Genomic DNA, 25,611 nt, shown 5'->3' on the forward strand with positions numbered 1-25,611 from the left:
CGAGCCGAGCCGCGCCGGGAGGCGGCTGCGGGCTGCGAGGAGCGCTTGTGCCTGCCGCCGCCTTTGTCTCCGCTGAGGAGGGGAGTGGGGGGGGCCGGGGGCTGGGAGGCGGGGGGGGGGGAGTTTTGGCACCGGAGGAGGATTGCTAGAGCCCGCCGAGGTGCGCTGAGCCCTCCCAGGGAGGAGCCCGTCCCGGCACGCCGGCTGCGGCGCCATGGCAGCAGGTAAATGCGATGGAGGACGGGGCGGGGGGGGTGGAAGGGGAAGCGGCGTGTTTCGAGGCGGCCCGGCTAGGGCTCGCGTGGGAGCCGTGTGCGCGGCGTGGGGCGGAGGAGCGGGGTCTGGGGGCGGGCGGGATGGGGGGCAGCCGCCGCCCGCCCCGTCGGTCGAGGCCGGGCCGGGTCTCCGCGAAGCAGCGCGGGCGGCGGGAGGGAGGGAGGGAGGGCCGCTTCGCCTCCCCCCGGGCCCGCGGCCGCGGCTCCGAAAGGCCCGGGCGGCCCCGGCTCAGCGGTGCCCCCGGGCTGCCCCTGGACTCGGGGCCGTCAAACAGGAGAGGGGCGGGAGGGGGCAGCGGGCCCGGCGGGGCGAGGACGGGCCCCTCCCTTCCCGCTGCCCTCGGCCCGCTCACGGCTGGGTGCCCCGAGGACGGGGCCCCCCCGCGGAGGGTGCGCGGAGGCGGCCGCCGGAGCCCCGTCCCCATCCCCGGGCGGGGGCGGTCCGGCAGCCGCGGGGCCCGGCCCGGCTCCCTGCGAGACGGGGCGGCCGCTCCGCCGACGGGGCCTGCGGGCTCCGCCAGCGTGTTACTGAGCGACGGCTCGCTTGTTGGCACTCGGGTTTAAGGGCGCTTTATCTAATCCCTAAATTATGTGCCTTCAGCATCAGCATTAGATCAGCGCTGGCAATACGGCTTGTGTTTCTCTTGCTTGCTGAAGATACTTGATTAAGCTCAGCTATCGCTGACCGTCCTCTTGGCTCGGGCTCTGACGCTTTGGGACTTTGACCCGCTGGGTCCCTCTATTTATCTGTTTCACTCTGGCTTACAAAGCCCCGGGCTGAGGAGGAAACCTGCTTCGCGGTGCTCCCATTCTGCTGCTTTCCCCTCATTGCTCCTGAGTTCTTAGAGATGGGAATGGAAGTTTCTTCACCGTGGTGTCTCCACGCCCTCCTCTCCTTGCTGGCATCCCGGAGGCACGCTGCGCGGCTTCGGGCAGGACGGGCCGCGCTCCTCCATCCCCGGCTCACCTACCTCCTCCACAGGCATGGATGTGGCTGTCCGGTTTCCTGAGTCGTGCGTTATCCCTGCGGCGTCTCAGTGACGCTGTAGGCTTTTGCGCCGTATGCTTTAACTAAAAGCTGACTTAAAAACATAGCCGGATCCTCAGGAAAATCTTGAAGCTCTTTAAATTTCCTCTTTTGCAACCTTATTCCTTCCACGCCACAAACCGCTTTGGGGTTCTTGGACATTTTGGCATTTCAGCATCACCTTGTAGTGGGATTCAGGATAATAGCTATAATTTCTTGTAACTCTAACCAGAAACTTCACTTCTGTTTGCCTTTAGGAAGCCAGAAGAAAGTATCTACTGTTGATCAAGGGATCTTTGAACTCACTGAATTCTTGATTGTATTCAGTCATTGTTCGTGGTATTAATCCTACTAAAAGGTATAGAGACGCTCCAGAGTGCTTTGTGGTGTTGAAGGTTGCGGAAAGATCATTGTACCCCTACAGATGAATAGGTCTGTGGCTCTTGCAGTGACCTTTCTCAGTGATTTGAATAAGCTGCAGTTCCCAGAAATCCATCTGCCTTTTGTGTTTGTCGATTTGTCTAATCTTTCCGACCCCTAAAAGAAGCAAAAAGTACCTTCCCATCCGATTTCATCCTCCCGAGTAAAAGCGTTAAATTGACCTCATTTCAGGTGATGAAGTGACATTTGCTGAAAGTGATCCTGGCATCAGGCGAGCTTTCCCAGGGCGGGGGGGCTGGGGGGGGTGGTGTAAAGAGGGAGGCAGAGGATAGCTGCCCCAGAAATCTCTTACTAACTCTAAAAGTAGTACCTTAAAACACCAACAAGTAGCCCGGACCATACAGCCCGGGAGTGCGGTGCTGAACACGAGGAACATTATGTGCACTGAAGGTGAACATCCCCAGGCCCTGCTGCCCCAGTCCAACCTGACTGGGAGCGCAAAGCAGGGGAGGAGAAGCAGGAACCAAAACCGAGGGAGACGCTGCTTTCCCTTCTGTTTGCTTTCTTATTTTGCTAAAGGAAAAAAATCTTATCTGTAGGTTTCCTGGGAACAGATTAGGGTAGCCAGGCTCCTCCTGATGTGAAGTGTTTCCCTGGTTTTCTAGTAACCTATCAAAACTTAACCAGCATAGTATATCTCAACCTATGTCTCAGATAACCTTACAGGGGGAAATTACTACAAGTGAATTTAAGTTTAGATTTATTTAGGTGAGCAGACATACACAGACATAATATGAATACATATTATATATATATCTCTCTCTCCATACACATCCACACACATCCCTTTCTTCATGCTTTCTATATTAAGGAAATAATACACATATCCTTTATGGTTTGTTTTAATGTCAGTAGCTGCGACTATCAGCAAAGGATCCTGTTAAAAAAAAAAGCCCAATGAACTAAAACTTATTTTAGTGAAGTTTGTGTTTAAGAATAATGATTTTCTTGTAGAATTCTTTTCTTCTGCCTAGGCACTTTTTTCCCTCCTTGAATGGCAGATTTGCAAGTACAATTTCATCTGCACAGAGGAACAATAGCTTTCAGTTGCACAAAGGATTTCTCCCACCCTGAATCCAAACCACAATGCCTCTTGCTCTGATAATAGCTTCTGAAAAGATTTTGTAATGCACAGAATTAATACATGATTATTTCCGCCTCACTTCTCTCATTTATTAGATTCTATAGTGAATTCCAAATTAAAAATAGCACCTCTTGAGTTTTTTAATGTTCTAATATTTTGAAACAAATCATATTCTGAAGTTCCTCTTTTTGCCCGTTTACTAAGAAATCTGCATTTTTTAATTATTGCTCCAAAACAAAACTGTGTAATATAAATGTAAAAATCAAGGCATGCAAAAATTGCAAAAAATTATAAGGTCACATTGTTTTAAAATGAATTGTAGTGCTTTTTCCTTTGCAAACTGGAAGAGAGGTTGGGTGCAGTAACCGGCAAACTGGGTTTTAAATCAGGAGTATCTTTTTAAATTTATGAAGCAAAACAAAACCTCAACTTCAGTTAGAGTTTTGCTTTAGCAAGGACCAGAATTGGGCCCTGTGTCCTAAAGGAAATAATGAAGTGTAATTCTCCTGAGACATCTGGAAGGTGAGCTTTCACATCACTGCATAGGGAGCTCCTCTCTGCTCTTACAAAGACTTTCTCCCACACTTCCAACATAGGTGTGAGAACTTATTTACATGAAAGTGTGCATTAAATATTTACTGACATTTGCCTGGAATTCGTTTGAAATGTCGGCTGTTCTGCTGCATCATGGGATGACACCGCGGAACGGGATGCTGCTCTTTGATTAGAACAGTGATTTGTGACTCCAGCGTTGTGGCTGCTCTAGTTACTGACTCACTTTTGGGTGTATATAAAATGCGTTGTCGAGGGACTGGGAAAGCCTACATGAGATCAGATCCTAAGCATTTTTTCTTCCCTCTTAAAAAGAAAAAAACAAAGAAACAACCACAAGCCCTCACAGAAGTGGTGTACTTCAAGCAAACACTGTTGAGTCTAAGTGGTAGGTGTAATGTTGTTCTGAGACAGGGTAACTCTTTGCCTTCTAGCATTTAAGCTCAGGCCGGGCCGTTTCAAAGCAAGTAAAGACTGGCTGAACATCTCCAAAGCCTCCATATTTAGAGTCACTTCCTAAGACATCCATTTAGGAATTAGTTGTTTTTCCTTCACTGGGACTCTGTGATACTACACAATTTTCCAAGGAGAAAATCATTCAGAGGAATGTCAATATATTCTGTTATATAAAGTTTAAAAAATGCATAGTTACATGTAGCTGAGTTTAATATTTAATTATGTGTAATTTATGTGGTCTATTTATTTGTTAAGCCGGGGGGGGGGGAGCAGGTGATTTGTTTTTCTTGTTATGCAACAGCTATTTTTCCCCTTCCACCCCAGGCACACGCACCATGGCAGCCCCAACCAGCACAGGGAGAGGTGTTCTGCTTTAAAAGACATCCGACTGTAAATGTCAAATTCATAAATATTTAAACATTTTTCTTTCAATTTCAAGTCAAGTCTGACAGGACGCCTCTAATTAACCCTGGGCTCCGTTTCAGGCTGGGGCCTTATTGCAGGGAAGAATCAGGGGTTTAGGTGAGGTGGGGAAATCTGTGCTCCTGGCTGGGAGCGGGGGGGGGAGAGAAGCTGGTAACTAACGCGTCGGATTAATTTTTACCCGTTTCATAATTCGATGTTTGGTCAGATATCAAGCAGGATGAAAGGGCAGCGGGTTTCTCCGGCTGACTTGGGGGCAGTGGGGGCTGTTTCCTGAAGGTCTGACGGGACGCGCCCGGGGCGGGGGGGGCTGGGCCCCGCTGCCCTCTGCGGCACCGGCTGTCCCCAGCCCGGGGCCCGGCAGCGGCGCCGGTGCCGGACCCGGAGCTACAGCCGGAGCCGGGCGGCGGGGCTTTGCTGCAGGCTTTACTCGGCGCTTTACGCGATCCCCGATGCCGGGGTGCTGTCCGGGGCAGGCGTGGGGGCTGGCCGAGGTGGCCCTAAGCACCAGCCCCCCCCCCCCCTCCCCGGAGGCAGGGAGAGGAGAGGGGAACCCTCCGGGCCCCGACGGCAGCGGCTCCGGAGGTGCTCCCCGTGAGGCGGGAGGGTGGAAGGAGCGGGGAGAAGGGTCGGCGGCCCCACGGCGGAGCCCCTCTCCCTTCCCCATCAGCCGCTCCGAGGTGCCGGGCACCGCCGGGCGGCCGCGCTGGCGGAAAGCGGCGGGCAGCGGCCGTGCCCCTTCGCCTCTTCGTCCCTTCGCCCCTTCCCTCCCGCTGCGGGGCCGCCATCCCCTTCCCGGGCACGGAGGGTCGGGGCAGGCGTCGGCGTCGGTCCCCCCAGACGTGTAGGGTTTTTTGCAAACCCTCGCCTGCCTGAAGCTCATCGCTAGGGACACGGCTATGCTGGCTCCCCACGGAAGATGCTTCCCGAGGTGTAAAGAACGCGAAACACCCCCCGGAAAGTTTCTAACTCTTCCCCGTGTCTCACGTACCCGGGTGCAGCCGTGCGCTGGGGACGCGCAGGGTGTCTCGGCGTGCGCTGGGGACGCGCAGGGTGTCTCGGCGAGCGGTTCTTTTGTTAAGGGCAGCCAGCCTCGGGGGCGGCAGCCCCGGCTCTGCGGGGAAAACTGCCTGGCAAAGTTGGAAGCAACATCTCACATCACCGAAACTGCGGGGGGGGGGGGGGGGCAAGGCCAGCACGCTCTTTCTCTCCCCCGTGTTTACTCGGGGCATTCGACAGCACTTCGCTGCCATCACTTTCATTGTTTCTCTCGCATAGCCCCTTTCCCCGGGTGCTTGTGCGGCTCTTCCACACGGCAACCGGCGAAGGAAAACCGTTTAAAACCCTGGTTGCGAAAGCAGAGCATCGAGAGATTCAGGAGCGGTGCCCGAAGCTGCCCGCCAGCCTCTTCCTTCCCGGCGGCGCAGCCGGGCTCCGAGGCGGAGGGAGGCGGCCGGGGGAGCGGGGGTCCCGACCGGGGGCGGCTTGTCCCTGCCTCGCCGATGGGAGGCCAAAAACCGCGGCGAAGCGGATTAACGTCCCGGGGCGCAGCGCTCGGGGAGGGGGCGCCGGCACTTTCGCGGGAGCTGCCTATTTAGATGCAGATTGCGACCTCTGGCCCCGAGGGGACGGCGGCCTTTCACGGAGATGCTAATGGCAGAGCGCGGCAGCCCTTCACCCCCCCCAGACACACACACCCCCCCACGCCGCCCCCGGGCCCCCAGGGCCGAGGCGGCGGGAGCTGCGAGCAGGCGGCGGCTGCCGTCGGTGCTGCTCCTCCCGGGTCTCCTCTGCAAGCCCCCCCCCCGCCCGGTGCGGAGGGCGGGCAGCGGTGCGAGCGGGGCAGGTGCCCGGCTGGGGCCGCGGAGCGCGGGGAAGCGGCGGGAGTGCGGGGGGGGGTGTCGGGGGCGGGCGCGGGGAGGCGGCCCCGGAGCCCCCCGGGGCCGGGGCGGGGGCGGGCGGTGGGGGGGGGGAGGCAGCCCCGTCCTCCTGGTGGCTGTTGGGATTTGGAGGAGGGGCCGGCTGCGGTTTAGGGGAGGGGAGGGCAGGCGGCGGGCGCGGCGGTGGCTGCGCGGGCGCGGAGGCGGCGGCGGGCGGCCCCTGCGTGGCCTCGGCGAAGCCCTGCGCCCGCCCCCCGGCGCCCGGGGTTTACAAACCCGGCAATCCTCCTCCGCTCGGCGCATCCAGGCAAGAAAATCCGGGAGTCTTACTGAACCTGCATTTCCATTAACTCGGCCTCAGCCCCGGCTAATCCGCAGCACTGAAGGCAAGGAGGCTAATTAATGACAAGCTTTTACAGTCAAGACCAGCGATAATTGCTTTGGTGGCCTTTATGATTACAAGATAAAAATGGACCGGGCCTGACATAAGAGCCACTGTGTACACTGCGAGACAGGAGGAAATTAAGAGCTGGCTAGCTGAATACGGAGCAGAAAATTACTAATAGAGGAGAGATAATGAATAGGCCGGCTAGGCATTCATGGGGAAAAATCCATTTTGTTACCACGCGAAATTAGGTGGTGGAAAGGAGTTTGCTAATTGTTCTCATCTTGTAGCAACCAGGACTGAGGCAGGGGCGTGCTTTTCAATTCATTTCCCTGGTAATTGTGAAAGGGGGAATGCAGGCCAAATGAGTCTTGCTGCAATTTGCGCGCCTGGTCTTTTCATTTTCATGTTGCGTTTTTAATTGTTGCTAATATAGCTTATAATGAAGCTAATGAGGGGAAATTATTGTACAACTTTTTAGCACATGGAGACAAGTGAAATGCACTAGAAGGATTCTCTCCTATTGCTGCAAAAATAATAGTAATCTGGAGGAGTTTGGAACTATCGGGCTTTTTTTATCCTTTTCCTTCTACAAGAGACAAAAGGAAGGACCGCCACCTACTTTTTTTTTTTCTTCTCTGTCGTTCCGTGTTTTATTTTTCACTCCAAGAAAAAAAAAACCCAGAAACCAACGGATTTTCCCTTGCTGCCCCCCTCGCAGCCCCTGGCCCTGGATGCGGTCCGGCGGGGAGGGGGGCGGGGCGCGGAGCTGCGGGACGCGGAGCTGCGGGACGCGGAGCTGCGGGACGCGGAGCTGCGGGACGCGCCGCGGTGCTTGCGCGCAGGCAGCGCGCCCGCCTCCGCCTTTCGGTAGTTAAATGCGAGCCGCCGGGAGGGGAGGGGAGGGGACGGGAGGGGACGGAGGGGGGGCATGTCAGCAGCGCTGTCCCTGCCCGCCCGTTCGCCTCCATCCTTGGCTGAAAGTTAGCGCTGCCGGGTGTTTCCCCCCCCCCCCTCCTCGCCCCGACGGGGTCCCCTCGCTCCGCTCCGCGACCGCGCAACTCAAGGCGCTGCCTCTCTCTCCTCCCCTGCAGAAAAGCAACGTCCCGCCGCTCCCGCAGCGCGGGGAAGAGGCAGAGTCCGCCAAATTCCTCCTCCTCACCCTCCTCTCCCTCGCCTGCATCGCCGGGGTCCTGGCGGCGTCGGGGGTCGCCTACTGCCTCCGCCACCGCGCCCACCACCGCCTGAAGGAGAAGCTCTCGGCCCTGGGGGCCGACGCCGGCTCCGACGCCCCCGCTGCTTATCAGGTAAGGACCAAGCTTTCCTCCTCCTCCGGCCCTGCTCCCCCGGGCTCTGCCGGGCACCCCGGGGGGACCCTTCGCGGACTGGGAGCCGAGGGGGTGGGTTTGGTTGCGACGCTGTCGTCGTCCCGTCCCCCCCCCCCCCGCTCCGTTCATATTCCCACAGATTCACTGTAGCGGCTTTTTACTGCTGGGTATTAATCTTGGCTATTCTGGTAGTTGCTGTAAATTCGTGCCTAATTAGAAACATTAAAAAAAAAAAAAGGAAAAAAAGAAGCCCTCGCCATTGAAATTCTCTGAAAAATAACATTAATATCCATAATCTGTCACCCCTGCCACTATTAATAACGAAAAATCTTTAACATTTATGAGGAATGGATTGCACGGTTATCTGAAGATGTCTCTCTTTTTGAGTAATCGACTTCTTCAGGGTCTGATATGAAAAGAGCCTTTGACCCGATCTGTTGCCACCTTCTGCCATTATTCAGATAAAATGAAATCTAATGCTGATAGATGGGGAGGTAAACCAGGACTGGTTCTGGGAGAACAATGGTAGCAGATGTGTACCCAGTAATACGGGGAGGACTGCACTCAGATTTCCTGAAATAAATCAGAAACCTCAGGCTTTCTCTTTCAGTTTCAAAAGTATTGGGTGGAGAGACACTCTGCACCTTCCTGAAGTTTGTTTTAGATCGTGGCACTTATTTCTTGGTGTGTTGTTGGTGTGGTAATGCATGTGTTCTGGTTGTATACCACGCAGCCCTGGTCTGCTGTCCCAAAATACTTGGAGTGGGACCACGAAAAAGAATTCAAGACTGTGTAAACGTTGTTGCTGTAGTATCTGTGTCTGCTGTGCACCCATAGGGTCTCGCTAATGGCACTCTTCTGTCAAGTTTTATTTTACCTTCTTGTTTGGCTTAGGATCAGACATTATGGCCTTTCTGTATTCTGGAGCTGAGATAGATTCAAATTGGCAGCTGGGAGTCATGCGGGAATAAACTCGTATTTCCTCACAAAGTTTGGATCTGCCTGTACCTCTTATATGTTAAAGATGTAATGTATTAAGTACGTCTCCACAGGCAGGGTCCAAGGAGATGTTAGTGCAGAATGATAAATATGAATGTTTTTGTAACAATTAGTGTCTTCAGGAATGGTTTTGGTCTTCAGTTTAAATGGAATGTTTACTTAAAAAAAAAAAATCTTTAAATTACTTTACATCTTTAAATTTAATGACTTGCAAAACAAGAGAGTGCGAGAGCAACAGCATTTCTAGTGGAAAAAAGGAGTGTCCTCCGGGATAAAGTGTGAACAAAACAGCAGTTTCTCTGATCAGTTTTGTTGGCCAAAGAGACTGTGGCCATAAATATTTTTGCTTGGTTTTAAAGGGGAACTTGCTGTTGGCTTATTTAAACCACAGAAGCGATAGGTAGTCTTTTTCTTCCGTTAAACGTGAATACAAGAATTCTTAATTTTAAAAAAAAGCCCTCCAGGTTCCAAAATCACACTTGAAACTGAATTTGTGATAATTAACAGGACAATCTTCCTACTGACAGCTCTAATTAATAGTATCTGTAATTAAAATCGTGCCCTTCCAGCAGGAAAATTGTTTGAATTTCTTGGAGTGACCTTTTTTGCCATTTCTCCTGGGAGTATAGTGGTTAAGTTGATATTGATTTTATAATGAGCTCTGGTTTGTTTAATAAGAATCTGTAATCCAGACACTAAATGAAATGTGTGCTTCATTTCTTCTTCCCAGATTTATATATATTTTAAAATCTTCCTAGTTAGATCTGGGAGTCACATTTTCTGTTGGAAAACAACAACGCTTTGAGGATGCTGCTCAGTTTTTCAATAGCAAGACTGTATTAATATTCTTTGTTCCTGACCTTTGGGCCCAGTCCTAACCACCTGACTTCTTCAACATTTCCATTGGTTTTTCAGGGGAACTGTAGTCATGAGTGGGAGGAAAAATGTTTTTCCTTAAATACAAAGGTTTCTAAGGGCTTGGCTCTCCTCCTGTGGAAGTAAATGGGAATTTTGCCATTTGTTTCAATGGCAGCAGTAGGAGGCCCCAGTATAGGCAGACAAAATACTCAGGCAGTTTTGATGCTGCTAAGTAGCGTTTTATCAAAATGAATCACTGAGCCTGGCTCTGTATATAATAAACTATTCATGTGGATTTGAAGAGAAATAGGATTGAGCCCTATTCGCATCGTCAAAATCGCCTTATGTTGAGCTGTGTTAAATGTAATGGGTATCTGGTGTGATGCATGTTTTGGATAACATCAATTAGGTCTCAGAAAAGCATCAATTATCTTTTTCCTCATCTTCTCTGATACTCATAGGGGAATAATGTAACCCGTATTAATACGGGGGAAGAAAAAAGCAGAGATAGCTTTCAAAATTGTACCTACTTTGTTCTCTTCTGTTAAATGTTTCCCAAGTATCTACTCGGTTATCTCGGTGTATTTTAAAAATACGGAATATTTCAGCAGCTGCTGCCACTAGGCTTTAAAGCACGACACTCCAATATGTTGCTGCTTACAGCTTAAGTGACAATTCAGATTTATTTTCTTTAATTTGAAGGGGAAGAAGTTGGTCAGTGTAAAAGGGCCTGGTGGCCCAATGTGATTGAAAGAGAACACTGAAATACCACTTTGATTCACGTGCTTCTCAAAATGTCAGCGGTTTATATCTGCACATAAACAAGACTGACCTAAATTTTCAACATTTAGCAGAAGCATTTTTCATCCTAACCCAGTTCAGCCAGAAGAGTTCATTCAGGGTTTTACTCCTTCCGTACTCACCCTGTGAACTTCGAAGAGTTTTTTCCCACAGCTGCTTTTTTTTTTTTCCCCCTTCTCGTTTGTGCGGTGAAGTACCAGCTTGAGAAGGGGAAAACAGACAAACCGTATTGTCAGGGAAATAGCAGGTTGGCTGCTGAGTCTCCCCCCGCACCGGAGGCGTAGCGCCTGTCATGCAACGTCACTCACCTGCTAGCACCAGCAGTTCTTGTGTAAGCACGCTCGCCTACTAACACGAGTATTTCTTGTGTAAGTGCGTGCAGAAGTGACCAGTCTTAGGCAGGACAACCAATACTGTTTAGAAGTTGAAGCAGGCAAATAAAATCTCCGCGGTGCCCTTGATGTGCTGCCAGATGGCCCCGTACCACTTGAAGAGGTAACTGGTTCTTCAGGTGTTCGATAAGGCAAGCAGCTGGCCTTCAAAGTGTTGGAAGTAAGGTCTGGGAGACTAAACCCTATTGAAAGACTAAGTAACAGTAGGAAGGGTAGATACACAATTGCAACTTCATTTATCTTTGAATGGCTACAGGACAAAATTACAGGCTGGTTTGATCAGAGGGTGGCTAAGGAGCTTCTCAAAATTAATGGAAATGGTGTATCTCGTAAAGTGGTGCATGTGCATAAAACACATTGTATACAAAGGCGGACAGTTTTTGTGTACCTTTTAAACACGTCTCCTGTCCTTTCAAATCGCACGTGTAATGATTAGATAAGTCAGCGTTAGCATTCAGGGATGACTAAAAAGAGGTTGTTACTGCCTCCGCGGTGCCCCTGCGCATGCGCGCACCTGCACCCGTGTTTTTAATTGTTGCTCGTGTTGCTTTGATCTTCTTTGAAAAGCAAGTTTAGCATTCTGCAAGCCCACTCTCTGGTCCAGGAGATTAGGGCAGAAGCGTTTTAGGAATTTTCAGCAGACAGTCTTTGATTTATTTCACAACACTGAGCAGATTTTCTTCATGCACTTTGAAGCCTTTAGAATGTAACCCAGAGAAAAACGGGCATTCAGACGTCGGGGGGCAGGCTGCAAACAGGGCCACTAAGTGCACATCTTACTTGTCACTGCTCCCATTAGCGAGCAATTTATTAATGTAATGAGCGTATGTTAGTGACTGCTACTATTTAGGGATGCTCTGTTTGATTCAGGGTGATGTATTTGTGAGTCCAGCTGAACTCTGGCTTTTGACCCCCGTGTGGGGAATGCTGGGTTGTGCGAGATGTTAAATCATCAGCATATTTTATACTTTGCGCTGCAGAACTTTCCTATGAGCATGGTCTTCTGCATCACTGATAATGCTCTGCAAAACATTGCCCATAATGGAATTTAAAGCCAAAAGTTAAAATGCACTGAAGCTGGCTTCAGAAAGCCTGCCTTTTAATATTTTATGTCAATAATGTTCTTTTTAATTTTCCTTCATCTCAGCCAAAAGAACTTCCTTTAAAAAGCAAGGGGGCAAAGACCAAACAGTTTACAATGAAGTTCCTTCTTAAACTGCCTGAAGTATTCAAGGTTACGTTAGCCGTGCGCTGTCAGCGCAGCTGGATTACATCATCAGCTGTTTTAAAAACTTGTTCAAATAACTTGATTTGGCAGGCATATAATTGTAAATTATATGTTAAATTCTACATTATTACATGTATTCTATTATATATAAATTATATATTGCTTTGTCAAATACAGTCTGATTAATTACATGATCCTTCTGGATTCAAAGCCACTAAAAACTTCTCTGTGCTTTTATGAATTTCATCCTGCTGGTATTTTTTATTAGAGATGTTAAGAACACAGTATTCACGATACTTAGAATAAATATTTTCCTGCAAATATTTTAAAAGCCTCCAGCTGAAAGAATCCACTGGAAACATACTCTCTACTTAACCATCATGCCTGGTTTGCGTGTTTAAATACAGATAATTCATTACCTCTAATACAGCTTCATATTTTACACCCTAGACTGACTTTAATAAGCAAACTTGTTATTATAGTATTAGACCTTAACGTTATAGTAATACTCTATATCAACTCCTTAGAAAATGGAATTCTGTGAGCTAAGTGAGATGGAACAAAAAAAAAAAAAAAAGGAAAATTTTGCAGTTCTTATTTATCAAGTTCTCGGTAATATTCCAATTAACATAAGGATTGGGACCAAAGAAAGCTGGTAAACTGGGGATAATCAGTACCATAAAGTATTACCTCCTATCTAAGTAAAACTTAATTTTCAAGGGCCCTCACTACACTTAAGCAAAAAAGATATCACTGAGGACAAAGTGTATTCAGTACATGAGTATTTAGTAAACATTTCAGTCAGGAATACATTTAGTAAGGATTTCAGATAGATGAAAATTTTGCCTTAAGGCTGAATGCTATGAAGGGCTTGCTTGTGTTTTCTTCTGGGAAAACAAAGGACTTAACGCATTTTTAATCTTTTCTTTTCCTGTGTCCTTATTAAAAGAGAAAAAAAAAGATCCTCTCACGTGATTATGTAAAGCAACAGGACAAACTGTAATTGTTTGTAATAACACATATGCGGGGAGGTACATGCATAATAAGAGTTGTTCTTGTCCATTTCAGTCTACTTATTGTGTATTATGTGAACAACTTTCTCTACCTTTAATTAGAATTTTGTCTTAAAAGAAATTCTCAGGAACCTGCAAATACATTGTATGTAATGTTGTTACATAAACCACTGTACTTTAAGGTGAGACAGTTTTCACGCTGTACAAAATACATATTCTACACAATGGTCATGCATAGCAATAATGGGAGAGGAAAAAGAAGTGGGGAGTGTTTTAAGGGGATTGGAAGAGAGTTTACCTTATGTTTAAACACTTTGTTGAAGTCAGACAGTGGACGGCCAAAGCAGAATGAGGCAAAACAGGAGGTGTACAAATACGGATTTAACTTTTAATCTGTTTTTTTATCTGATTAGTGTTCAGAACAATCCACAATTCCTGTGGTGCAGTGGACTATGTAATTCCCTAACCTTGCTTCCTGTGGTAGCCATAAAATTGAGTTAAATGGTAGTGATGTTCAAAATAGCATTTCAAAATACTGTATGAATTTATAAATCAGCAGTAATTTATCAAACACGCCTGTTTGATAAATTGGGGTATAAATAAATAAATAGGTTTTAAAATCAACTTCAAAATACTGCTTAGTGAGAAATGCCCATCTTAAGTGCTGAACCTCGATGGCACAGATTTCAGAGGGCACTTCAGGAAATCTGTATTTGAGCTTGTCGTGTCCGTCTGCGATGAGCAGTGCTCTCCCATCCATCGCCTCCTCCCCTCCTCTGCCCACTGCTCCAGCACACACAGCCCCAGCAGCGGGGCAGCCCCGGGGGAACCACGCTGGCTGTGTGAGAGAGGTTTATTGGGCTTGTTACGAATGGCTCTCCTCCACGCTTTTCCTATTTAAGAAAATAACTTTTGTAAATTACTCAGTGTTGGAGAAATGGACTTGCCCTGACCAGAGCAGGTTTTACCTTCGCAGCTCAGGTCCTGGGCTGCTGCAGCAGTGGCAGTGCAGCAGCACTTTGGAGTAAAACACTCTTTACATTAGAGCAGGCAGGTGGAGAGAGAGGTTTTTTGCAGGTATGGAAGGAAAATGGGTATATATGCAACTCCTCGTGTGCTTGGATGAGAAGGTGCCATGTGGGTTTAAGTTTGAGTAATATAAACCATCTTTTTCGAGTAGTTGGCTGTTTATCTGCATAGGACTGGTGCAAAGTGGCAGAGAGAAGGTGATGTCAACCCTCTTCTCTTACCCGACTTTGTTTTTCCCTGTCTAAAGAATACGGTATTTGAGCTTTGTGTTAAGGACAAACGTGCTCCGAGCATCTTGCAGTATAATTTCTGTGTATTTAGAATGTAAGAAAATGCTAAGAAAAAAATAGTAGGAGAGGAAATTAAGTTAGTGACTCATTTTTAATTACTGGGAAATCCAGAATCCTTACCCAAACAGGCATTTCTTAGAAAATGTGCTGGAGGTGCTCTGGACTTGCAGGCTGCATCTCGCCTGGTTAATTAAACCGGTAAATTGTTCAAATGGCCCTGGCACCATTTCAGGCCAAGCCACCCAACTTTATCCCAAACAATTTCTCAGCACAGTTAGCACAGGCCAAGAAAAAGACATTCACTGGGCAGTTTTCTTAATAATTTGGCTGTGGCCACCTGGTTTTAGAGGGTGAGAATTACTGTTGCTTTATCTGCCCTAACTTCCCGTCCTGGACTGCTAAGGTCCGGGCTCCTGCTCCCGAGCATCCCGCTCCCGAGCATCCTGCTCCCAATAATCCCACTCCGGCTTCAGAGCCCCTTCCACCCATCCCTGCCGCGCCACGGGCTGTTTGCCAGCTGAGCGCGGGCTGGTTCTGGATAAGTACAATGGATTGTCTCCGTCTGGTAAATTGATTATGTCCCAGTGCCTGTATGTTATAAAGAAGCCAAAGATAACCACAGCCTTGCCTAATGGGCTGGAGAGTATTTGATCTGCAGTCCCAGGCAGTACATCATCTCAAGTGTCCCGATTTCTTTCTGGAATAACTATACTGTCTTCAGTGGCATTTTTTTTCTGATGTAATGTGGAGGATAATCAGGCCTGTCTTTCCTACACACTTCTGCCCTTTTTTCTGTTTTAGGATTCTCCTTTTTCTTTTGGAGCAGCTCTGTTACCGTGTTTCAGATTTGACACAATCTTCTATTGTATATTCGCTGAACGCTCAGCAGCTAACACTGCGATCTGGCTTGCTGAGCCTTTCATATTCCTTCAGAGAGCTGCACTAGAAGAAAAAAAAATATTTTTTAAAGTTTTTAACTGGAAAGTTTTTTTATTTGCAGAACGGATCCTGTACCAGGGTCGCGTTCCCTGGAAGAGAGTAGAAGTTAATTGTGTGTACACAAAAAACTGTTGTAAATGATGTTTGTCAGTTCTTGCAGGACCATGTTGCCTGCAAGCAGGAACAGGTTCTAGTTTATTCTCTGAAGGCTGTAAGGTACATAAAAAGCATTCTTCCTACTGCTTTCTTCTGGGTACATCTGTTCATCCTGCACACCGGTCCCACACGGTGGGCAGTGAAAGGGAAGAGGAGTGGGGGATGCAGCGTCGCTTCCTTTCTCCTTCTCCGTGCGGGCAGGGACGACGTGCTGTGCTCAGCAGCGTGCTGGCAGCGCAGCTCCGTGTCCTGCCTAAAGCCAGCGAGATCTCGGCTTCGGGGATCTTTGTCCTTCTTGCACTGTGTGTTCGTGCTTAGCCTTAGTGAAGGATTTGAGGCTGACAGCAGCCACCTAAGGTTTTACCTTGGTAAACCCATATGGACTTGGCTGTTTTGTGAGACAGATGAACAAAAGTAGGTGTCAAATCCCAGCTCTTGCGGCGATGTTGCAAAGTTGAGTATTCCGAGCGGACTGTGATGTTTTCGCTCATTTTATTGTGGTATAAACTGTAGGAGAAGTTTGGGTAGAGCAGACTGGAGCTCTCCTGGCATCACGCTGCTCAACTGCTCCAATCTTCCCAAAGGCACAAGTGAGAGGTGCTGTCTCGAGAGCCTTGGGAGCGTGTATGACACATGAGGGCAGGGGGACCCATGGATGGCCTGTGTGCAGAGCTACAGAGAATTGGACGTTGAGGATGTGATTTGTGTTGGCTGGACAAGAGGCCTCATTTAGTTCCTCTCAACAGGGACAAAGCTACAGCTCCAGGGATGAGGACCTCCCATCCAAGATATTTGCCTTCTCATGTATTTACATGCACAACAGAGATCTAAATACTTTCTAGCAGTTTAAAGAACCGTAAAAGAAAATTTGAGTGATTTACTGCACACCAGCAAAGTATGGTAAAGGACTGAGACAACTCCCCTGACTTCTTTGTACTGTGATTTTTGCTATTACAGGTTCTAAGCTCTCACAGTACCAGTGTATGTCACTGCGGTGTAAGTCAGTCAGCTGGGGCATTCCTGCAGCTCTTCGTATTCCAGTTCAGGTTCTCAGCTTTCAGCATGAAGATCCAGGTTTTGTCGCTTGTATTCTTACCAAATAACCAAACCAAGACTGAAGAAGGGAGACTGTAAAAGGATGCTCCTAGAAGTTAAATCCTTGAAAGAACCAAAATTAATTTGGAGAGGGGTGGGAGACAATAGCATTTGAATTGGAGAAAATCAAATTTAGTGTAGGTGGCTTATCCAGAGGAGAAGATGTATGAGGTTTTCTCTAAGCTTTGCTGACCAGTTTCTAGACTTTTCCAAAGACAAATGAGCGATGTTTTATTGATGTTCGCTTGGGATGACCGCATTCTGAACAAGTGCAGATTTTGATCAGGAAAATAGTTTGTTAAATTTTTAATATTTCAGACTGATAAAATCCTATTCATTTTTGGTGGAGTTTTTGTTTTTCTGTTTTCCTGTCTAGCTAACAGTTGCAGGCTTCTTGATGATTCCTGCTTTTTCCTTCTACATAGGACTGCTGCTGCTTTGCGGAACCATGTTCTGGCAGCATCTCAGAGATCTCAGAAGTGCCCTCCAAAGTGGGAACAGCTCATCATTATGGTGATAAAACTCACTTTTGGTGTTGGGTTTACATGCTTACCTTGGCTGATTAAAATCATTCCCTTTCCCCTCATCAAACGTTACCTAACTTGGGAGATATAGGCATTGTATGCAGGTAGGAAGGAATTTTCCTTGGTCGTGCAGTCTGACAACAGCAGAGGTGTATGGTTTGAAGTGGGCTGCAGCAGAGCCATAACTACCAACCCTACGCATTTTCTAGTATTGCTGGTCTGAACATCCCCCTAATCTTCAAAGATGTGTCGGGGAGGATATTCACATGTCGGAGAAATATTGATCTTTCCCACTAACTATTAATACAGAAGAACAAGGGAAAGATGAAAAGGAAAAATTCAGTATGCTGCTGCTTTTCTGACGGTGTGGGGAGAAGAAACTTGGATTTTACCTTTTTCCAACTTCTCAACTGGAGTTCATCCTGGCTTCCTGAGAAGGAAAAATGCCTCATGTGGAATGAAACAGTGTGATTTGCTGGAAGAGCTGTCGCTGCAGTGGATGACAGCAAAAGGTGCCAGTGGCTGGCTATCCATGTAAGATGAAAAATGTGATGGAGCTGAATGTAGTCTGGGGAGCAAGAACAATCTACATATGTAAATTCATGTTACATAGTGAAATTATGCCATACAGCTTCTCTCGCTACTCTGGGGAAATAATACGTACAGTAAAATGGGAATGTGAGCATGTAAATTCCATATATACTGTCACCCACAAGAGTGAAATAAAGAGCTGCACTTCCTAATTAACCTCACTGGAAAGCTCTTGGGTGTGAAGTTAAAACATACAGAAGGGTTGCCTAGCAAGCTGTTCCAAATTTCAGCTTCTTTTTGAAGGTCTGGGTCAACCCAGTGGCTCTCCAGGCATTGTTGACTAATAATTTTGTTTGCTTGTTTGAGGGCTTGAGAAGTTAATTAAGTATAAATCAATGCTTGAGGCTTTTGTGAGTGCTGGTCACTCCATCGCCGAAGGAACACTGCAGAAATGGAGGGAGTGAGGAAAAGGTGACAAGAATGATTAAGGGCATGGAAAACTTGTATGAAGAGAGATTGAAAAGACAGATTATTTCTTCTAAAACAGTAACAAGTGGCAGCGTAGAAAAGAAAAAGTATATAAAATGGGCAACTGAAGAAAGAGTGAAACTCTTATTCTGTCTTCTGCCTAGCACCAGGGCAAAAGACGTTCAGTTATATTAAATACATAAAACAAAAGACCAATAGAGGAAAAGCTATCTGCATAATACAACTGCGACATGCAACACTATTTCTGCAGAATGTTGTTGATGCACAAGTTTTTAGCAGGAATCTCAAAAACCAAAGAAGCACGTGAGAAAAAATACTCTGGGTAATAAAATAGCTGATGGTGGTTTAGAAGGGGTCTATAATTTCATGGCCCACGTCTTAAAATCATCCAAAATTAAGATGTGACCGTTTTAGGAATGTGCCTACCTTGTATGTGCTCTCCTGCGCTGTTCCCGTGGTGCTTCTTGCAGACAAACTGGTGCTTGGTGGAGAGGTCCAAGTGGAGTAATGTCCCCTGTGCTTGTATGAGTTGGCAAAGGGAAACCCAGGACCTTCAGTAATGGCCAAGGAAGTTCTGTTCTTTGAAAGCAAACACACACATTAACTCCATGCTGCTGCTGCAGGGTATTTATTGGAAGTAGTGCCATGGGGCAGGTCAGGGGTGGTGAGGAGGTCTGCAGCTCTCCTCCAGGTGGGCAGTGCCAGGGCACAACGGTGATGCGGTTGAGAGCGTGGTTGTACAGAGAGGCAGGGGAGAGCCCAAGAGAAATGTGTGGGTTTGCTGTTGTTGCTGTTTTATCCAAAATATGAAGTCTCTCTGTATCTCTGACCATCAGTACTGAGTATAAAACCCCTCTTAGTTTTCCCAGTATCTCTTGTAACACTAATCTAGTGAATGTGTAGAAATATTGACTGACATTTTTAATCCTTGAAGATTGTTGTGGTGTGTGATAGAAAGCACGTCTACTCTCAGAGACACGATGGAACTCATACATGCTATTTTTTCCCATTGTTCAGTAGAGTTTCTCTGTATTAGCAAAGATTTGGCTCATAAAAACCTGCTCTGACTTGCTAGCAACTTTGTGCTTTATAGATCCTTTTTTTACACTGTTTCCTTGTTCACAAAATTTGCATTTGTTCTTCCTAGCAGAGCTGAAGAGTGATTTCATTTTTATGTTCAGTGGGGAATGGGTGGAAAGCAACGACTTTAGTTTCCAAATCAGGAGAGGGTAATGACTGGCAATTTCAACTGTCATGATAGATGACGTTATGAAAAAAAATTTGTCGCTGATGGCCATCCTTGATAAATACTTCCTTATCCCAGCATCACCTCTTATGTGTATAGCTACCTTCTATGAAAAAAATGTATTTGAGGTTTTAGAAGTTTTTAGGACTTGCATTTCTCTGACTGTTTTTAGTACCTCTGTTACCATGAATGCAGTTACACAGACTTAAGGAGAAGTAATAATAATCTTTGCGATGGGGTAAAATAACATTTTTAGACATAAACTTGTGGCTATATGTTTGTTTCTTTCCAGGCTGGAAGTGCATGCCGAGTCCTGCTGGCAGCTGGGAATCCTTATTTCTAGCAGAAATGATCTCCCATTTTTAGTCCTGCAGGGCAATAAAATAGTGGACTACACAGCCTTAATGTATAGCTTTCCTGAGAAACTACAGCTGGCTTGGGACTGCATTTTTTGCCTGCCTTGGGCCCCAGGCAACTATAAACGCTGGGAGTGGAAAAGGAAACATTTGTGGCAGTTATCTTTTAGAGCACTGGCATCTGCTGGAAGCTGGTCGGGCTTTGGGTGGGTTAGACAAAGTCAAAATACATGATGAATTTGCACGTGGTTCTGCATGGCCTTTCAGGTTAATTCAGTTGTTACTACGGTTTATTTGTAACCCATACTGTGCTGTATGGCTCTCGCTGTGCTAGCGGTGAATTTACTGTGCAAATTCATATTAAGAAGCAGCTGTGCCCTCATGAGCATGTATTTGAGTTAGTTAAGATGAACAAAATATGGAAAAGGTGAAGTTTGGTTTGCACATTATTTCTCTCTGTCTAGTTACTCCTTAAGAAATCTTTCCTCTCCAGCTTCATTTACAAATACTTGTAAAACGCTACGTGCAAGCACAGCTGAAATGTGGGAAATGCAATGTAGAAACCAGCATTTGTTGAATATGTCACCACAAAAATATGTCTTCTCTCTCGGATTTTTTTGTTTCGTGTGTGTGTGTGTGGCAGGTAGGTCAGTCTCATATCCTGCTGCTTCCAGAATTAGAGTTGTCTGAATTGCAAGACCAATAATGCTCAGACATGGTCAGGGTCACTCTGAGAAAAACCTGGGTGCTTTTACACCAGTAGATCTCAGGTGATTTCAGGTCTATGGTTTGCAGATCTTTCCTATTAGAAATAGTCCCTGGTTTCTTTGGAGGCATCTAGGTAGTCTCTTTAAATCCTGAGAGAAATCACCATGATGTCATTATGACCATGATGGCATTATGCAGGGAAAATACCAGTTCAAATAAGTTTAAAGAAAAATAAACTTTCTTTGTATATCTTCTATCTGTGAAGTCCAGTGCACTGCAGTCATGTTAAGTCAGGCATCTGTTTCATAAAACTCTTCCCTCTTTTAGAAATCAAGGATATAAAGTGTCATACTCACACAGTCCCAGTTAGACTGGTCTCTTGTATTTTTGTATAGGAAAAAAATCCACAGTAGAGTAACCTAAACATGGTCTTCAAATTTCACTGACCCTCTGGAAAGCAGTATTATGCCCAGAGATGCCTGTGCTTTCCTGGCATGGATAGCAGGGAAAACACACTACTGTTATTTCAGGAAAATATTAGACCTATGCTGTCATGTCTTCCTTGGTGACATGAGCCATGTAAAAGACCTCTCCCTCCTTCAGGAGTTTCTGGGCTACTTAGATGTCTACCTCATTGATGAGAGGTTACTGAAAGAATTAAAGTAAAAATATTTCCTTAAGCTGTATTGCATAGTCAGTGTCTTCGGTTCTGTGCAAGCCAGAAATTTTCACGTCTACTGAACTTCTGGAGATGTGTACAAGACCATGATGGCTTTTTGTTTGTTTGATTTGGTAGGATAAGACTGTGCAAATGCTTGAATTTAAAGAGAGGGAATAAAACAAATAAATGCAAATAATAGAGAAGTAATTTTCCATATAAAGCTAGCCATGTTTTCTTTGCCTTTCCCCTCCTGCATGGCCTCTACTTTCTTCGTGTACATGAAGAAAGGGGAATCGTAATTACATGAGTCACCACCAGGAAACACTCGCAATGCTAAAATAATTGAAATTTTTAATTTCACAGACCATAATCAAAATTGGGGCTTTGTTAGGAAAACGAATCTCAAGCCTGTGTTTGACTGCAATGCTCTCAAAGAGAAACAGCAGCTGTGCCTTTTAGGTCATTTAAAAAACAAACAAAGCAAAACCGCTACATGGAGACTCAGAGTTATATCCAGATAGAGAGAGGGTGGTGCGGTATGAGAGGGCAGATAGTAAGTAAACTGAACTGGACAGACTGAGGCTATATTGACAATCAAATAAATACATTTTACTTTCTTCTTTTTTTTTCCTCCCAAGATCTAGCACATACAAGTCTAGATAAATACGAATTGTACAGAGTGTGGATATGTAATGATACATTTGATGCTGTGTCTCTCAAAATATTACTCTCAAACGTTTTTCCAATATCTCCCTTTGTTCCTTTTCTGAAGGCACACTGATCTCAGTAGTTGCCTTTTCAGGCAAGGATAGAAAATATATGTACAAATATTCCACATATGTAAACAGCTCTTTTACTTCTGGACAAAAAGTATGTTAAAATGAAACTAAAGCTTGAAAGTGTATTTCAATAACTCAAAAATAAATGGTAATAAAGCTGTAATTATCCCGAAAGCTACAAACACAGTAAATAAGTTAAAGTTAAATTTATAACACCTGCAAGCATATTAAGTATGCAAAAGCAAAACAAAGGCAGCCAAATGACTTTAGCTTCACCCTGTAGTAACACTAAGCAAATTTAGTTAGAGAATAATGATGTTTGTAGTCCTAGATTCATTTGTTTAAAAAAATGAGCTTACCTTATTTTTTCATTTTTTTAAATCTCACTGTGTTTTGACTGCATCCATAGCAGAACAGTTAAATCCATGCTGTACCTGCAGACCTCATTTCATCCCGTGAATAATGCCTCCTTAATCTAAAGGAAAGTGAGGCTATTATTTAATTAAATGTATTAAAGCTAAGAAGTAAAGCATTTTTAAAGATCTTATTCTTCCATACCTAGCATATAAAAGGTTACATATATTCTTAGTTTTCATTATATATTTTGTTATAAAGTATAGCCTTGAATCCTTTAGAATTAATAGTCAGCATTTTTAATTTAAAATTTCTACAAACCAATTTTGGTTTGCATGTAAAATGAACACAGTGCTATTGTGATCGTGCCTGCTTAAGCAGATTTGTTTCTGATAGAATATTAGGCAGGTCAGGTTGAAAGGCCTTGGTGTACACTCAGTTATCACTTTTAATAAACAGTAATTTCTTTGTGTAACGTCGCTGCATTTTCTTAATAATTACACCATGGAAGGATTTTTTCTCTCTTGTATTTTGTTAATTCTGAAAATTATTGTGCCACACTTTTTTCTGGACTGGCTCAGGTGATTTCCATTTGAATTTGTGAAGCAAAAGATTTTTAAAGGTGTGGAAATGTTAGGCCTATTTCCTGGACTTTATTTTTGGAATTATGTAAATTTGGGGATCAGTTACAAAAATAGATTCTTTTCATTAATATATAGTAATGAAATTTTATTTCTTTTTCTAAATAAACTGGAAAGTTGGAATTTCCCTCAGATCCCAGGCTGCTGTTAAGCAGATCTGAGGTGAATGTGACTGAGGAAGGAGAGCAGTATTTTAGATATGAAGCTATTTTCATTTACTTTGGACTAAATAACTTCATTTATAGTGCGCCCGGTACCAGCTAGATGAGAACGGTTGACATGCCGTGGTCAGTGGCTGGACTCAGACCACCTGAAGATGTTGCGTAGTGTATTTGCATTAAGTAGGTATATTTTAATAAACAGCAACATCCTCACTGGAAGCAGCTTTGAGGTGGAGTGGCTCATCTTTAAGAGTAATGAGTGGAAAGCCAAAGTGCATGTTGGCCATCCCTTAACCGGGATGCTCAGGTCAGTTCTCCTGCTTGTAACGTGCCACCCTGGGATTTTCAAATTCCATTTTTGCAAATAAAACAAGGGAAAAGGTTCAATATTGACCATTCAAGCCTCAGTTCCAGCTGGTTTTAGTTCCGTGCTTGCCTATACTCTTAGCCCTTACCAGGGTGTATACATAGATTTCTCTCCAAACCCAAACGTTTTAGTAAACTATGTGGTCTTAATGGATTTTCCAGATACCTACTGTATTAGTTGAACCTGATGAAAGATAAAAATTTGTCTAAATTATCATTTGCTGCCTTGCCCTTCTGTGACGCTGATGGCTGCCGTGCATCACGAAGCCAAGTGGCAGCAAATGCTGCTGCTGTCACTGCCTGGGGATGCCCAGAAGAGGTGGCCTAACACTTCTGGTGGTAAGCAGGTTGCATTTCTAAACCAGACGAGAGGAGAGTTTCTTACTCATCTCTTCAAGTTCAGAGACCCATCTAACAAAACATAGTCGTGAGGCTGGCTCTCCGTCCGTGTGGGTTGTTGTCCGTTAGGCGTAACAAGTCTCTCAATGCCCTTCCTTAAATGTGAATAAACTACATTTATGCCGCAGTGTGGTACATTCACAAGTGGACTGTATGGATTTGAAAATCCATTTGTTGTGCCTGAGGAAACTAATTGTTGCTTCGTGCTTCTCCCTGTCTCTGTGAGGAACAACCAAGTATTAGGAACACTTTAAAACCTCATGGGAAGAGGTCCAGGGGTTTTCTGAGAATACTATTTATGGTTTGTTTAAGGTTATCAATTATGTTTCAAATAAAAAGCTCTCTACAGATGATCATTGTGCTGTACTTTGAACTCATTTAACTGGACATTATTTACAGAATATTTATCTTGGTTATGGCAGTTTTTGTCACGCAGCGGTATTACTTTTCCATTATATACTGCATGTGACCACCACATAAGTTTGATAATAAATGTTGGGAAATAAAAAACAGAGTAAGTGCCTCAGTATGATAGCAATTCCCATGTGATGGGAAATAATGTCATAAACTTCAAATTACCTTTTAAATAAATGTTTACGTCCAATCCATCCATTAGATCATAGCCCGAAGGGTCAGGAGGATCATTTCTTCATATTTCACTGTATGCATTATGATTGCTTTTTTAGGTGTAAATGATGTTTTTAAATGAAGAATGGCACTCAAACTATACACAAACAACGGCTAGACATTACTGAGTCGCAGTACGGCAGAAATAGCCTCAGCCACTCGGCTAAATATAGAAGTGCAGCAGTAAATTGAATTCATTCTTAGAAAATATTTTTAATGGTGTACGTGCTGAGATGATACAGAAATACAGCTCATATCATTCTCACAGTTCGCAGCTTTGACATTTTAGTCAAGTTTAAATTCTAATTGTGGTTTTGGTAGATGGCTGATTTGCTAAATGCTTATGAGAGTAAGGATTTTGGAGAGCAGGGAAGAGCATACCTGAGCGCGCAGAGAAGTGTGCAGGTAACAGATATCATATTAATGGGGGTCTTAACCATCTAGGGCTTTGTGCGCTTGTAAAGTGATGCCACCTGTGTAAGTGCCCAGGGCTGGTGTTTCCCTGAGAGCACCCAGTGTGAAACACCCCACACGCTGAGACCCCGCTATTCCCAATGCCTTTCGTAGGAAGGGGACATTGCTGACCATCTCAAGGATGAAGCAAACCCAAATCCCACGTTTAGACATTTCCCAGCTCTGAGCTGGACCTCCCTAGTCCATATGTCCTGGAGGAACCCATTTGGCTCCCCAAAACACCCCATGCATCGAAGCTTTTGTATGTGGTAGTGTTAACGGTGTGATCCCTCCGGTGCTAGGCTAAAAACCCAACCGGGAGTGGAAATGGTTGGGCTAACAGGGAGGTGGCTTTGAAGAAGTAGAAGCTTTAGGTGTCCTCAGACTGCTGACATGCACGTGGGGATGGGGCAGGTTCCTCAGCCTGGGCTGGGCTGCCTGGGAGCGGGGGAAGGAAGAGCTGTCAAGGGCCGTTAGACCAATCTGGAAATAAATTCAACCAAAACCCGTCTGTTTACAGGCAGGGGAAAACCCATTGTCCTGGAGATTTAAAACACCAGTCAAGAAATTCAGTGGTGTTTTTGCTGCAACTATGATTTGACCTTCCTGTTTACATTAAACATTTTTTATGGTGGTGTGCACTGACATGGTTGCTTTGTTTAAGG

At 45.6% G+C, this 25,611-nt stretch overlaps 1 protein-coding gene and 1 long non-coding RNA gene across 3 annotated transcripts in view; both read left to right on the plus strand.

Moving 5' to 3' along the window:
- The window catches only part of PTPRN2 (protein tyrosine phosphatase receptor type N2), a 672,845-nt gene that overhangs the window by 556,644 nt on the left and 90,590 nt on the right, over positions 1 to 25,611 (plus strand). Inside the window, exon 13 of one of the 2 annotated variants that reach the window (XM_052806687.1) lies at positions 7,618 to 7,830. The exons of the other annotated variant lie outside the window; for it this stretch is intronic. Coding sequence (XP_052662647.1) covers positions 7,618 to 7,830 — 213 coding nt within the window. The remainder of the gene's footprint in view (positions 1 to 7,617; positions 7,831 to 25,611) is intronic. 2 annotated transcript variants of the gene reach the window in all.
- LOC128150487 (uncharacterized) lies at positions 112 to 4,047 on the plus strand. The gene is made up of 2 exons (XR_008238069.1): positions 112 to 224; positions 1,560 to 4,047. It is a non-coding gene; the product is annotated as an uncharacterized LOC128150487 (long non-coding RNA).

This window comes from Harpia harpyja, chromosome 1 (assembly GCF_026419915.1).
Source record: "Harpia harpyja isolate bHarHar1 chromosome 1, bHarHar1 primary haplotype, whole genome shotgun sequence".
In the NCBI taxonomy this organism is placed as follows: domain Eukaryota; kingdom Metazoa; phylum Chordata; class Aves; order Accipitriformes; family Accipitridae; genus Harpia; species Harpia harpyja.